Source organism: Hoplias malabaricus, chromosome 4 (assembly GCF_029633855.1).
Source record: "Hoplias malabaricus isolate fHopMal1 chromosome 4, fHopMal1.hap1, whole genome shotgun sequence".
Taxonomy (NCBI): domain Eukaryota; kingdom Metazoa; phylum Chordata; class Actinopteri; order Characiformes; family Erythrinidae; genus Hoplias; species Hoplias malabaricus.
The window spans coordinates 15,815,102-15,829,758 of NC_089803.1; the positions used below are offsets into that span (position 1 = coordinate 15,815,102).

Sequence of the window (14,657 nt, forward strand, 5' to 3'; positions counted from 1 at the left end):
TACGTACAGTAGCATGTCTATGGAGTGAATCTTCTGTCAAAAGTTTTACAAAAGCAAATATAAATCTGAAAGAAAAATTCCTAGAATCAAGAGAAGAAAATATATGTTGTGAATGCAAAACAGAAAAAAATATATCAACTTTTTTTTTTTGAGGATATTTGGGTACATGTTCCTGCAACTGAAAAATGGAGAACAACCAATTTCCCTATTTTGAACAATATAAATATCCTTGATTTAAGGAAAACAAACCATTGTCTACAACATAATTAAACTTTGCTAGTACGGACCACACCCGTAGAGGCTGAAATGGGGAGGTGAACTCAGAAGTCTTTCGGGAGGAGTTCAGTGTGGCTTATGAATGTGTATGAACCCAGACCTTGGATAAATGAATTTGAGAAAAGGGTGGAGGTGGGAGCAAGTTTTAAAAAAGGAGGCTCGGTGGGCTTGATAATGGCCGAACAAGGCTCTGAATATGGGGATCAGCAGAAATGACCCAGTGTGGAGGAGTGAGCTTACGTTGTGAAGCAGTCGAGTTGAGATCCGTTTCCTGAACTAGATGAAGCAAGTTTGTCCAACGCGGACATGACGTGAATTTGCGGGTTATATAGAGGACTGAAAGGAGGAGTTCGGGCGTGGTCCTACTCCCAAAATTAGGTAATTACATAACTTCAAATTGTAGAGTCTGAAACGGGAGGTGAACTCAGAAGTCTTTGGGGAGGAGTTCAGGGTGGCTAATGAATGCGTATGAAGCCTGACTCCCAAAATTTACAGGAATGCTGGTCATTAAGTGCTACAGAATTGACAGGTTCAGGTACTCTGGTTGTCTGGTGATCTGAATCGTGTATAGGTAAATGAAAGAGGTTAGTGAGCCTATGAATGAACTGCCTTTAATAAACTGGTTCATGACTGAGCACCATGTGAGACGGTAGAGGAATAGCATTAGGTTGAGTAAATTGAATGTCCTTTATTGATTGTGATGATGACAGAAATAGAATTTTAAAGTATCACCAGCTAAATATCATTAAGCTAGGTGCTGAGGAGCTCAAGCAAGGGGGCAAGGTAGAAAGTTGACTCAAAGATAGCTAAGATGCCTAGATGGTGATGAAAAACAGGTGCCAGAGAAGAGGCAGCATGTAAGAAATGAATTTGAGGTGAAAAGAATTTGATGTGGCATCAAGTGCCTGAGTGCTGGTCCAAGGTAACACCTGAGGAGAGAGCATAAGCTGGAACTTAGGAGCTAGGAGCAACGTGGTTGTGAAGATAAGAGGACAGGTTGAAGGCCCACAGTGCCTGGAGGAATTTGTGCGAACAGTACTATAGGAGACAGGGTGAGGTTCAGTCGCTAGCACAGAGATGAAAGATGAAGGTACTTGGTGGCACGAGCTGGAAAGTTAGAAGCCGAGAGCAACGATGTTGCATGTGAGAAGGTCAGTTGAATTTGCGGTGGCGTCAAGTGCCCAAGTGCTGGGTAGGGGGGCTGGTCCAAGGCAACGCCTGAGAAGAGAGCATAGGCTGGAACTTTGGGGCTCGGAGTAGTGTGATTGTGAAGATGAGAGGTCAGGTTGAAGGCCCACAGCTGCTGGAGGAATCAGTGTGAACAATACCATAAGAGGCAGGGTGAGGTGCAGTTGCTAACAGAGAGATGAAGGTCCTCGGTGGCACGAGCTGGAAAGTTAGAAGCTGAGAGTAACGTGGCTGCCAAGAGAAGAGAATGGGATGAAGGTCCATGGCAGTACCTGATACAGAGTGAGGGCTGAAATGAGACAGGAGCAGCATAATCGGAAAAGAGAGAGGCTGGGCCAAAGGGGTACGGTAGGAGAAAACGCGAGCTGCAAAGCTAGGGCTGTGAGAAGCTTAGCTGCAAGCAAAGAGTCAGAAAGTAAGAATCAGCAGGAGAGAGTGCAAGCCGTACAGTGGACGCAGGACATTGTTTGTTTGTGAGAGGAAGGCATAGGGATGAGAGTCCAATGTAGTTTCTGAGGAGAGAGTGCAAGCTGTGAAGTTGGAGGCAGGCAGTGCAGACGCAAAGCTACGGATTGGGACGAAGGTCCACGGCATGAGAGAGGAGGGCTGTAAAGGAAGAGGCAGGATGTAGTGAAATTGCAAGGGGAAGGGGATTAGGATGAAGGTCCACATCAGGAGAGAGGGTGTGCTGTAAAGAAAGAGGCAGGGTGTGGGACAGCTGCAAAGAGACAGACGTAGAGGAAAAGGAAGGGAGCGGTTGGGATGATAAAGGGAGGGGTGGGATGATGCATAGAGACAGACGTAGAGGAAGAGAAAGGGAGGGGTTGGGATGATAAAGGGAGGGTTGGGATGATAAAGGGAGGGGTGGGATGATAAAAGAAGGGTTGGGATGGTGTGAAGAGAGGATAAAAGAGAACAAAACGAGCATGGAGGGCTGCGTCTAAATGGGTGTAATGCTGTCAATCAAGGCAGTGTTCAGAGGGAAGGAGGAGCCGATTCAGAATGAAGGCTTAAGCATGCTGCCTGCTTTATTTTCAACATTTCAAATAGGACCATTTTGGCAAGCAGTGTAGGTGAACTAGTGCCCTGGTGATGTGCATAAATGTTGCAGATTCCAAGCCATTATCTAATGCATCTCAGGTAATTATATTATTATCAAAACAGCCCTCTAAGGCACCGACTTGTGAGACAGCAAAGACTATAAGACATTGAGGCTAATGCCTCCAGCTTAGACACAACCAGGAAGGGTAACAGTAAGACAAAAAATGCTCCAGCAGGTTGGCATTGAGTTGGAGATAGGAGGTTGTCATGTCATCGCATTGCTGCAAAGGGGCTCCGTACACTGGCAGACAGGTTTCTCTCTTTAGCTGAGTGAGCAAAGGGAACATCATTGTTTCAGAGCACGTTACTGGACAATTGAGACTGTTCTGCTGGAGAGGAGGATATGGGAGTTTTAAGGCCCTGTAGAGCTCGTAGCAGTGGAGCAGATGGTAGATTTGCATTCCCCAAACACGAGCAGTCCCGTAGCAGCGAAGCTGGACATGAAGATAAGGGGAGGCTCAAAGCTGCCCCAGAATCGGAGGCAGATGCAGGGGGTCACTCAGGAGGCTGGTTGCAGTGGAAGGAGAAGCAAGAGAGCAGAGCACCGATCCAGAGCAGGAAAGACCGCAGAGCATAGAACAGTCAAAGCGCTTTGCAGGTGCAACAATGGCCGAACATAACTTCAAATACCAGGCAGTCCCATAGTTGTTTAGCCGGAGAATAGGAAAAACAGGAGGCTCGGTGGGCTTGATAATGGCCAAACACGGCTCCGAATATAAGGATCAGCAGAAATGACCCAGCACAGAGGAGTAAGTTGATGTAGTGAAACAGTCGAGTCAAGATACGTCTCCTGAACTAAATGAAGCAAGTTTGTCCGACGCAGAAATTATGTGAATTTGCGAGTTATATAGAGGACTGAGAGGAGGAGTTCGGGCCTGGTCGTACTCCCAAAATTATGTTATTACATAATTTCAATAAATACAACAAAATAGGAAAAATGAATATGAACAAATATATAATAAAATAACAAGTAATTATCCAGATCAGGGTCCAGAGCCTACCTGGAATCATTGGGCGCAAGGCAGGAACACACCCTGGAGGGGATGCCAGTCCTTCACAGGGCAACAAACACACACTCATATTCACACCTATGGACACTTTGGAGTCACCAATCCACCTACCACAACTGTGGGAGGAAACCGGAGCACAGAGAGGAGAACATGGAGAACACACCAAACTCCTCACAGGAAGTCACCCAGAGTGGTGCTCAAACCTACAACCTCCAGGTCCCTGGAGCTGTGTGACTGTGACATTACCTGCTGCACCACCGTGCCGACCTCCCCCACATGCAAACATGACGAAATGAGTTTTCCCACCGTGATTAAAGTTCTCTGTTGCAAAATTAAATCCATAGAGCTGCTGCTGTTACTGAATGTTCATTTGACGCTGTTGGCTATGGGTCTGTATTGGTTTCTTAACAGAATATGCACACGTAGTGTTGCCAACCATCCCATATCCATATTCATCCCATGAGGTCACACTGTTATGGTGATGGTTTGGGACAGAAGCACACAGCTCTCTCTCAACTGGAGTGAGGGGCAGACTCTCCATGGCTCCTAAACAGAACACGCTTTTCGTTGGTCATCACCTTTATGTAACCAATCAGCAGCCAGTGATCTGTCCATCAATCACTGCTGCAGCCAATGGAGTCACAGTCCCTCCTACAGGGGGTTGTTTTGCAGCTGCATTAAGAGCAGCATTAAGTGCTGAAACACTGGGAACTGCAGCTCTGCTTTTAGATAGAACTTATGTTAGCACCATGTTCTGGAGAAGCTACTTCATTCTACATTTCATTCAACACATCACAGATGAATTTTTGAATCAAAGTAATCCTTTACACATAAAAACCACATATGCATCCTAAATAAGCAATTAATTCTATGACATTTTGACTGGACATCTGATAACGTAATGAGGATGAGGCTGTCTTCTGTCACTGAGGCACTAGATGAAAGAGCATTATGTGAGCAGAGGAAACCTGATTATTGATGAAGGTAAAGTAAACCTGCTGGAAAAGCCAGTTAAAATGTTTCTGCATTAAACCCTGAAGTATTTAGGGCAGTCTTAATTGATGTTTATGTTCTTTCCTGATATTACAACTGTAGATTTTACAGATATCTTTATATAATGAGTTAATAGTTGCTCACAACCTAGTTTTGGTTTTCTACCTGTAGATGGATCTAAAAAATATATTATTATTATTTTATTTTATTTTTTTGTAAAAACAGTAGCTCCTTGTGACTTTGCTTACACTTTACCTCATCGAAGAAATTTGCTGCTATGAGGCAATTACCCCAGCACAACCCCTCAGCAGCTGCTTTTCCAGGTCCTGGTGTGGCCAAATTTAATTACATTTTTAATATGGAGACAGAGAGAACCATTTTTATGAATGAAGGAATTTGTGGACATAAAAACAAGTCTAACGATGTCCATAGAAGGTCATGTTTTTGTTATGTGATCAGATTTAATCGTACATGACTCTCATGAATGATAGCCTTTCTAAAGAGTATTTCTAGAGAAACCTAGCAAATATGTATTCTTCACAGTTGTGTTGATAAGAAGCAGATGTCCATGCAGTTTAAAGTCTCTAAATGCTGCTTACAGAACATCATTACCTGGAATTTCTATTACTTCTGAGCTATTGTATTAAGATTACATTCTGTTTTTGTTTATAAAGAAATGTATGTATATGTTTTTAACACGATTTATACTAGTAATGTTAATATTTTATTTATTTATTTATTTATTTAATTACATTTTGAGCTATAGTGCACTTATGGACACATTCAAAAAAGCATGAAATGAAATTGGATTCTTTGGAGCAGCTGCACATGAGATTAGGTCACTACGCTCAGTGCCAGGCTCAAAGGGCATAAAGTGAACAGTGATCCATTCGACTGAATTGGAATGGTGAATGACTGTCCAATGTGAACTGTTACAGCAGCAGATCATACAACCACCCGTTTATACCCTGTATTTCGAAGGAAATGTTGAAGTAGCAGATGACAACAAAGCTTTGCCCATATCTTATGGCTCTGCCATGGGAAGTAAACAGAATGTAGCTTTATACATTGTGAATGATATGGACAAACATTACCTGATATGCCTTTGTCATTATGTGACTCTCTAACCCAGTTAACAGATGCATCCTTTAAATCTGATATCTGCTATTATCATTTGAAGTTTGAATGAGTGTGTATCTCATTCAAACCATGTTACAGAATGCTACCAATCTATCAAGGTTATTAAATAGCTGTTCACAAGAATTATGGAATGTAAAGCCTTCTACCTGGAATGATAAGAGCGCTGTTATTAGTAAAGCCAATCAAGATAATCATAATGCTCAAGTGTGCTTTTTTTTTAATAGCTGTAAACAGTCTCAAGCATCAATCTCTAGTCTGCATCCAAAGAAAGAATGCCAGTGGGATTGTAAGGCTGTGCTGTATCTGACCTGTTTATACTGGGACTGTATTTTAATGGTTACCGTAAATTACTAGGTCTTACAAAGGTCAGCAAAGCGATGTTATTCATAGCAGAAAATAACAGAATGGACTTTTGGAACAAACCTTGAATAAATACAAGCCTCCAGATAATGCTGATTTTTACAAGGAATTGTGAGCAACGTTGGTCCCTCTGTGGTTCTTGCTGCAAATGTCATGCATTAAAATGTTCTGAAGAACACATTCAAATGGGAATGGGAAAAAACAAAGCAAGTAAAAATTTTTCATTTGTCCAAAAATCAATCATGTAAAGAATGTCCTCTTCACAATGCCATCCCTTACCATAACTGGACCTTTAAACACATTTAAATACCAGTAGGAACCGGTAAGTATTTTATATGTACTGATTCATACAAGGATGTAACAAGGAAAGTACACCCTAAAATTGGAAAGTTACACTGTATGTGCCTTGTAAGTACACTTTAAAACTAGAGCTGTGCTATGAATTGAATATTTTCTTAAGTGTATCTCAATCAAAAGTTTAAATACAAGTAAATGCCATATACTTGTGAGTATAAACCAAGTATGCTCAGGTATAATTGTGTTATTAATAATTGCTGATATTAAAACTGCTTATACTTCCTTATATTTTAGCTTAAATGAAGAAATCTAACAGCACAATTGAATAAACCTTAATTTGTAAGAGATGTCAGAGGTCCTGTTGAGTATTGAGAGCTGTAAAATGAATATGCAGTCCTCCAGCAATCAGGGTCTATTGGTTTACTTAGTCAGAAATAAGATAATAATCTTTTATGAAGTGAATAGTGGAGAAAGGGCATGTTGGAGCTGGGTTAATTTTTACAGAGCAGATAAAGGCATTTCCCGTAGCATATATTTACATCTGCAGTGTCATCTGAAATATGAAGGCTAACCGTAGGTGTGTGTAAAACACAGGAGCAGGAAATTCACTCTGTCAAACACACACAGAGAGAAAAAGTGTTGTGAGGATTTTTTTACTCAGGTGGGTGAACCTGCCCTTCACACCATCAACATGGAAATTAGCAAGACCTTCAGGAACAACAAGAAAATCATCATTGTAAGTTACCCATTCATGCGTTATAAGGAATTTGAAAAAGGTATTTATTATTGTTTAGAAGTTTCACTTATCTGCTGCTATTTCATGATTTGTATATTTGAAATGCTCCTATATATTTACACCCAATCAGCCAAAAGTTTAAAAACACTGAGAATAACACTGGGCTATTTTACATGTTTTTGAAGGGAAAACTGGCAAGAATAAGGATCTAAACCAAAACTAGGCTAAATTGTGGTGGTCATAATATTTTTGTCAGAGCATCTCCAAAACAGCAGGTTTTTTGAGGGTATTCTCAATATGCCTTGGTTAATGCCTACCAAAATTGGTCAAGTGAAGGACAACAGAAGACTCACTGATTCACTGGGAGAGTGACAGCATTCTCTTCAAGTTTAGCATTAGTTTTATGGTAAAAGATTGAAACTGAAGGTCAATCTCTTGTTCTCATTCTCTCACACTCTCTTGTTTTTTTTTTTTTTTAAATCTCGTTTGATGCAGTGGATTTGTTTCCAGACCACTAAACCCAAACTTTCCTTGTCTTTCTCAAACTTGCTCCAAACCACACTTGCTTGATGAATGCAGTGTTTTTCTCTGAGATAAAATTTCCTATGATGCAGTGAGTGTGTAATAAGTCTGGGAAATGCAGCATAATAATAATAATAATAATAATAAAAAAAAAAAAGTTAAACTGCCATTGGTCATGTCACTTCCTGCCAGCTGAAATGGTGGTTAGGTCAGGGAAATAACGATGGGTGTATTGTAATTAGCTTTCAGGATAAGGTCACTGTATGTGTTGTGTGTACAGTTAAAGCCACACAGTCACCGTTTCTAGTGAAAACAAATCTATCCAAATATGTGAAGTGGCCGCTATTTTGCAATGGGACACATCAGGACCATGTCATGACCTGGCCCTGAAAGTAATTCCTGCCTTCAGAAGCTGTAAGACATTTAGCACATGGCAGTAAATCCTTATGTTCTGATAACGCTGCTGCCGGGGCAATAATGTCCCATCATTTAAAACCAGTCTTCCTTTTGTTTTTTTGTAATTTGTAGCACTTGGTCCAAACAAACAAACGCCAAACAAATGGCAAAGATGTTTGTTCCCACAATTCTGTACATCAATCTCATTTTTAAAAAGAATTCTTTCCTATTTTCTTTTGTATAGCCACATTTTCTTAATTTTTCTCACAACCTACAAATTATTTTCTTATATGTTTTCTCTAATTGTGATATTCACAATGTGATTTTCACTTCACATTAAATTGTTGCCTGTGGATATATTGGGGCAATGTGTCAGTGGTGATAAGCTTGTGGAGAGAGGCCCATTCTAAAATGGAAACCCAATCCCTCCTCAGAGTTTACATTTTGAAGACATCAACAACTTGCCAACCTAAAAGGAGGTCAAGGACCTTTGTGTGATCTGCAGAATACGGGCACTTGGCTGTACTTGTGTTTTAAAAGAGCTCATTTGGAACTGCACAGTGGCTCAAAACAGATCACAAACGTATTGCATCCCAGTGCTCAGTTTATAAGCACATAATCAAATTCGCACTATAATGCATTGTTTCTGCCATGTTGGTCAGACAGCATAAACAAAACTGTCCTGATTCTGATTGACCCTTACCTATATTACAAGAAATTTAGTGTGTTGTGTCTCTGCTGACGCAGAAAGCAAAGAATTATGCTCATATGCAGTGAGCTGGCCACTTCATCTCTCCCACAGGTCCATCTAATATGACCCAGATGTTAACTTTTGGCTCATGTCCGGTACAAACAATACTTGCTAGTGTCGTAATGGATATGTGCAAAGGTTTGGCAGATTTTATCCAAATGAGTCTGCAATTTGTGGACAGTGTATCAGTCCCCGCTGAAATCTGTAGTAAGGGCATGTAGAAATCACTTGTAAACACTTCTTTAATCAGCAAATGAGAAATAGAACACCCTGCAACCTTGCAGACTTCACATACAGTCAGAGTTGTGGACTGCCAGATGGCTAATGCTACATTTAGGTCTTGGCTAGAGTCTTATATACAGTCTATGCACTAGAGAGCAAAAAGTTATGCTAATGAGATATGAATTTTGCCAAGCACCCAATAAGATTGTTACAGTTTTGTGTTGGTGTCACTTACTTAGAAGGTGCTGTGTGATTTCTACCCTAGTTTACTGTTTTAAATCATTTTAAACCTTCTTTAGAGATGCTCACAACAAAGCAGAAAACCACCATGGTACAGTTGGGTTTCCAATGTCAACAACATAAAAAAAGAGCACATGATTAGATTTCCATTTTCATATTCTCTCTCCACAGAACACAAGCTCAGAACTACACTATTTTATGTTATTCCAGTTGTTTTTTTAAATAAATTCTGTAGGTCCCAAAAACTGTAAAACTCAAACCATTTGAGTGCCTTTTTATCATAATAGATACAGCAAACCAAATGTATAAATCATTATCATTAATTAATTTTCTGTAAGTTCTTATCCGGTTCAGGGTCACGGTGGGTCTGGAGCCTACACCAAATCACTGGGCGCAAGACAGGAATACACCCTGGAGGGAGCACCAGTCCTTCACAGAGCGACACATTCACTCACACACTCACATCCACTCACACATTCACTCACACACTCACACCTACGGACACATTTGAGTAACCAGTCCACTCACCAACGTGTTTTCGGACTGTGGGAGGAAACCAGAGCACCCAGAACAAACCCACGCGGACACGGGGAGAACACACCAAACTCTTCACAGACAGTCACCCAGAGCAAGACTCAAACCCACAAAATATATCTCTAACTCTGAAAAAGGAGGGAACAATGTGTTAAAAGTAAAAAAAAAAACAAAACAGAAAGTGATGATTTGCAAATCTTATAAACACATTTTATTCACAATAGGACATAGAACACAGATAGAATTTGATTTGACAAATTTCGGCAGCCTTATTGGAATATTAAACAGGAACATTAAATAGTGCAACAGTAAACAGTTTCTTCTTCTTCTCTCTCCTTCTGTTTGTCTTAACTTCATATTGGACCTCAATACTGTTTCTAATGTTTTTACTGGGCTTTATAATTCCCCAAGAAGATGAACACATTCCGTAAATTCTTCAAAGTTTATTCATTTAACATATTGTGTGTGCATGTGTGTGTGTGTGCACAGATAGGGCTTTTGTCTGTCTCTATCTTGATCATCATATTAGGACTTAGCCTGGGTCTTGGGCTTCAGCTGGAAAGCTGCAGAAAAAAAGGTGAGTAAAGTTCAGAATGATATCACAAGTTTTATGTCACACTATAACAACACTGAGCCACTAACATTGCTCTCCCACCTCCACATCAGAGCCCTGATCACTGTATTACAAATTACTCACAATAAACCAGTCAAGTTTTTTGACAAGTTTATGGCCTAATGGAGTCTTTAAAGTCCACAGTACATTGTAACTTCAGTAGAGCAATAAGGAGGAGAAACATTTGTACTTTGTAAAACAGTAACAGTTGAGTAAGAGAGGGCTGTGATTCAATCAAATGCCACAGCTATGATCTCAAATGATTTATTTATCAGCTTTGCAAACATGAAGCTGAGGAGCACATTAATTAATACATTATGTTTACACCAAGCTAAAACTGGTTTCTTATTGTATTCCAATTTGCAGTTCCACCTTAAATTATGCAGCTGTTACATTCTGGCACATTATATACCATTTGTGAGCCAGAATGAACCATTGAGTATATTGTATTCAGTGGTGTAAATAATTGTGTTATTCATAGAGTTATACCCTTTAAGATGAATTTGTTAATCTTTGATTTTGGGGGTCTTTTAATTTAACATACCTTTGGCTAGACAGGTGAGCAGAAAGCTACCTTGTTTTCTACTGGTGTTAGTAATGTCTAATTTTTTCCTTGTTTTTTTTATTAGTGTATGAATAAAGAATGAATTCATTCAACAGCCCTCATTCCTCCGTCTAATTATCTGTTCTATTTTTTTCTCTCTTCCTTAGCACCAGAGTCGTGTAGGAATCGTTGCTATGAACCATACAACTATGAGTCCCCTGGTTGCCGTTGTGATCAACAGTGTGCTGCCAACAATAACTGCTGCTTTGATTTCGAGGAAATCTGTTTCTTGCCAAGTAAGAGCCTTGTACGCAGTTTGGACAGCCGTGCTGGAATGACGTGATTGGTTAAGACACCCTGTACAGAGAACAAACTCAAAGAGCATGTTTTTATTTTGTTTGCAATAAATACTCAAATAAAGTTTACAGTTAGAAAATGTAATTCAACAAAAACCAACTCTGGTTTAACCTGGACAGAGGTGTGTTTTCTGAGGAGGATGTACTCAGAATTTCAGCTTTAACAAAACACCTCATTTGACTGCAATTCCCTTCTGGGTCAAAAATCTGTTAATTTGTCTGTGTATTCATCTGTCTATTTATTTACCTGTGTATCTATACATATATCTATCTATACATCTAACTACCCATCCATTTATCCATCTCTTATGCATGCATCTATATATCACTCCATCCATCCATTCTTATCACTCTGTCTTTCCATATTGACACTCTTGATTATCATTGTACTTTGAAATTTGAACCATCCGTGGCAGTGAATGTTCCAGTACCAGTACCAAGCCTGGTCCTCTAAACTTTACACCACAGCTGCCCCCATGCAACCACCCATACAACTATCTGTCTATGCAGCCATCCATGCATCCATCAATTTTGCCATCCATCCATCTGTTTGTCCATCCATCCATCCATCCATGATATATCTGATCGGCTTTTACACACACTTGTCCATGTGTATATGTGTGTGCAGCTGAGAGCTGGGAGTGCAGTGCCCTGCGATGTGGAGAGAAGCGAGTCTCTGCCAATAAGTGCCACTGCTCTGCTGACTGTCTGGAGGCTGGAGACTGTTGCACTAACTATGAAAATGTCTGCAATGGTGAGTCTGAGGTGGAACTCAAATTCCTTCATTGTACATATACATAGGTATGTACAACGTTTTTGTCCTAGAAATATCATAAACATACCCCCAGAAGGGTCTACATTTCAAATATATGGAGGTTGGAAAGAAATGTATTTTGACCCTGTTATAGAACTATAAGTAACAAGAGGCAGGTTTCTCTCAGAGACTCGGACCGTGACCCTAGATAGACCCTCCATTCATATTCATTTGACAATAGCATGCTAATCAGGTCACTCTTATTGTAGGATTATGGCGTGTGAAAACGCTCATTTTAGTCATATAAACAAATGCACACGGTTGTGTTTACACAGCCAGAAATGCACAGTCAGACTTTTCAGCTGCCCGAGGAGGAACTGCTTAATTTTGTGATGCGTAAGTGAAATATATTTGACTCGTTTTTCTGCAGCATGTTTGACACTGGTTAGCTTTGACTCTATGCTGGTTCAGTACTATTTTTCAGCAACAGAATTTGTGAAGCTGACAATAAATGTTTTATAATTGCACAGAGCTCAGCTGATAGAGGGGAAAAACAGCTTATAGTAAAATCTGGATACTCACCTGATATATTTACATATTTATAGCTTTGTTGCTCTATGTGTTGTTGCTAAATAGCTATAATACCACTGCTTACAAACAAACGATTCAGTTGTTCTCACTGATGTGGTAGATGCTAATGGGCCATTACTTTTGACAGTGGGGAGGGGATTTTTCTCTTGCATTTCACACTTATCTCATGAATAAGTCAATGTATGAGCCACAGGTATTAAGAAAACAGTGTCTCATCAGATTCATAGCAAAACAGAAAAAAAAAACTAATTATTTTTATTAATTAAATATAAGAAGGCTGTAACCACTGGTGTGTAGCCAACACCCATGTCTCCAAAGTTCAGAACTCTAAAGAAAACTTCATAAATGTGTTTTTTCACTATATATCAGCACTTTTGAATGTAGGTTTTGGGAAGTCAATGTTCAAGGTTAATTTAAACAAAGAGCAATGAATGACACCGTTCCTGGGTTTGGGCTAAATATTAACACGTGTAGCTCTTTGGAAACAAAATTTTTTTAAGTGGGTAAAATTTGTTAAAATATCAAGGCATGTCAGATCACCTCAGACATGGATGAAATGCTTCAGACTCCAGGGGGTTAAGTTGACTAAAGTCCATGTCTAAATTTTGGCAACTTTAAAATAAATTTGTATTATTATTATTGTAATAAAAACAGAACAGGGCGTCACAGTCACACAGCTCCAGGGTCCTGGGGATATCTGTTCGAGCCCCACTTTGGGAACGGTTTCCTCCTACGGCCCAAAAACTCACGTTGGTAGGTGGATTGGCGTGAGTTAGGTGTGAGCTTTGTAAACACATGGCTTAAACATTTACTTTAATTTTTCAAATGTGTCATGCTAAAAGGTACACATTCCAGCCAGAAGTATAAACTCACTGCCCACTCCACCTTAAATAGTGTAACAACATCAATCAAAAAAAAAAAAAAATAATAAAAAAAATATATATATATATATTTCCAACACACTGATTAATTGAAAACAATAATCAACAGATTTATTTAATATAAATATAACTGTTAGTTACAGCTCTATTCACATATCTATTCACATATAAGAAAGCACCCATTCTGGTTTGTAATCTGGCTATATCCAGCCTTTATTTTTTTGGAAGTCTTCACCCTTCATCATTCTTTTCTTTGTTTAGCAGTGCATTCGGTCCATATGAAATGATTGGACAGAGGTTTTACAGTTCATTGTCCTATACAGACTATAAAGGAATTAAGTTTTTTTTTGTCTGTAGATAAATAATTTTAGTGATTGTTATTGGGATATAAAGAGAATGTTAAGATTCATAACAAAACTGTTGTAAAAATAAACATTACACACTCATTTCTGAGATATTTTTTTGTCTTTTTCCCAGGAGTGAAGCCATGGGTTGAGGATGAGTGTGTGAACATGAACACACCGAAGTGTCCATCCAAGTAATGACTTTTTCAACTTTACACTTTTAAGTTTAGTCTATTCTAGTCTATGCTAGTCAAGTGTATTCAAGTTTATTTATTTATTTACTTTTTTATTCCCGTCTTATGTAGTCTAGTATAATCCTGTAGTATGGTACAGTTTCTTGAATTTGGTTTTCCCAACTACAGTTTTAAGAGGCAGCCCCTGCTGCTGGTCTCTCTGGATGGATTGAGAGCAGAGTATCAGCAGACCTGGCATTCCCTCATACCAGTGCTGGATAAGCTAAGTAGGAACACATTCTCTCTCTCTTTAAAAAGAGACAGACACACACACAGCCATACAAATATTTGAACAAGAGCTGCATTGTATATGTGTGTGTGGGCTTGCGTGTGTATCTGTGTGTATTTTGTATGTGTGTGATGTTTGTGTTCCTTAGGAAGATGTGGGACTTCATCTGCCTTCATGCAGCCTGTTTTTCCGAGTAAAACGTTCCCAAACCACTACTCCATTGTTACGGTCAGTCATCTATGAGTGTGTGTCTGTGAGTTTGTGTCACAGAAAGAATTTTTCACATATCCTTGGTTAGGTTTATGGTGTCTGAGAGCTTATAAACACTATACTTCTGGTCAGTGAC

At 39.5% G+C, this 14,657-nt stretch overlaps 1 protein-coding gene across 1 annotated transcript in view; it reads left to right on the forward strand.

The window, feature by feature from the left end:
* Positions 1-7,056: 7,056 nt before the first annotated feature.
* Positions 7,057-14,657, forward strand: part of LOC136694927 (venom phosphodiesterase CdcPDE) — a 59,052-nt gene continuing 51,451 nt past the window's right edge. Inside the window, exons 1-7 of the mRNA XM_066668755.1 lie at positions 7,057-7,101; positions 10,256-10,343; positions 11,091-11,219; positions 11,908-12,033; positions 13,983-14,043; positions 14,212-14,309; positions 14,460-14,539. Coding sequence (XP_066524852.1) covers positions 7,057-7,101; positions 10,256-10,343; positions 11,091-11,219; positions 11,908-12,033; positions 13,983-14,043; positions 14,212-14,309; positions 14,460-14,539 — 627 coding nt within the window. The remainder of the gene's footprint in view (positions 7,102-10,255; positions 10,344-11,090; positions 11,220-11,907; positions 12,034-13,982; positions 14,044-14,211; positions 14,310-14,459; positions 14,540-14,657) is intronic.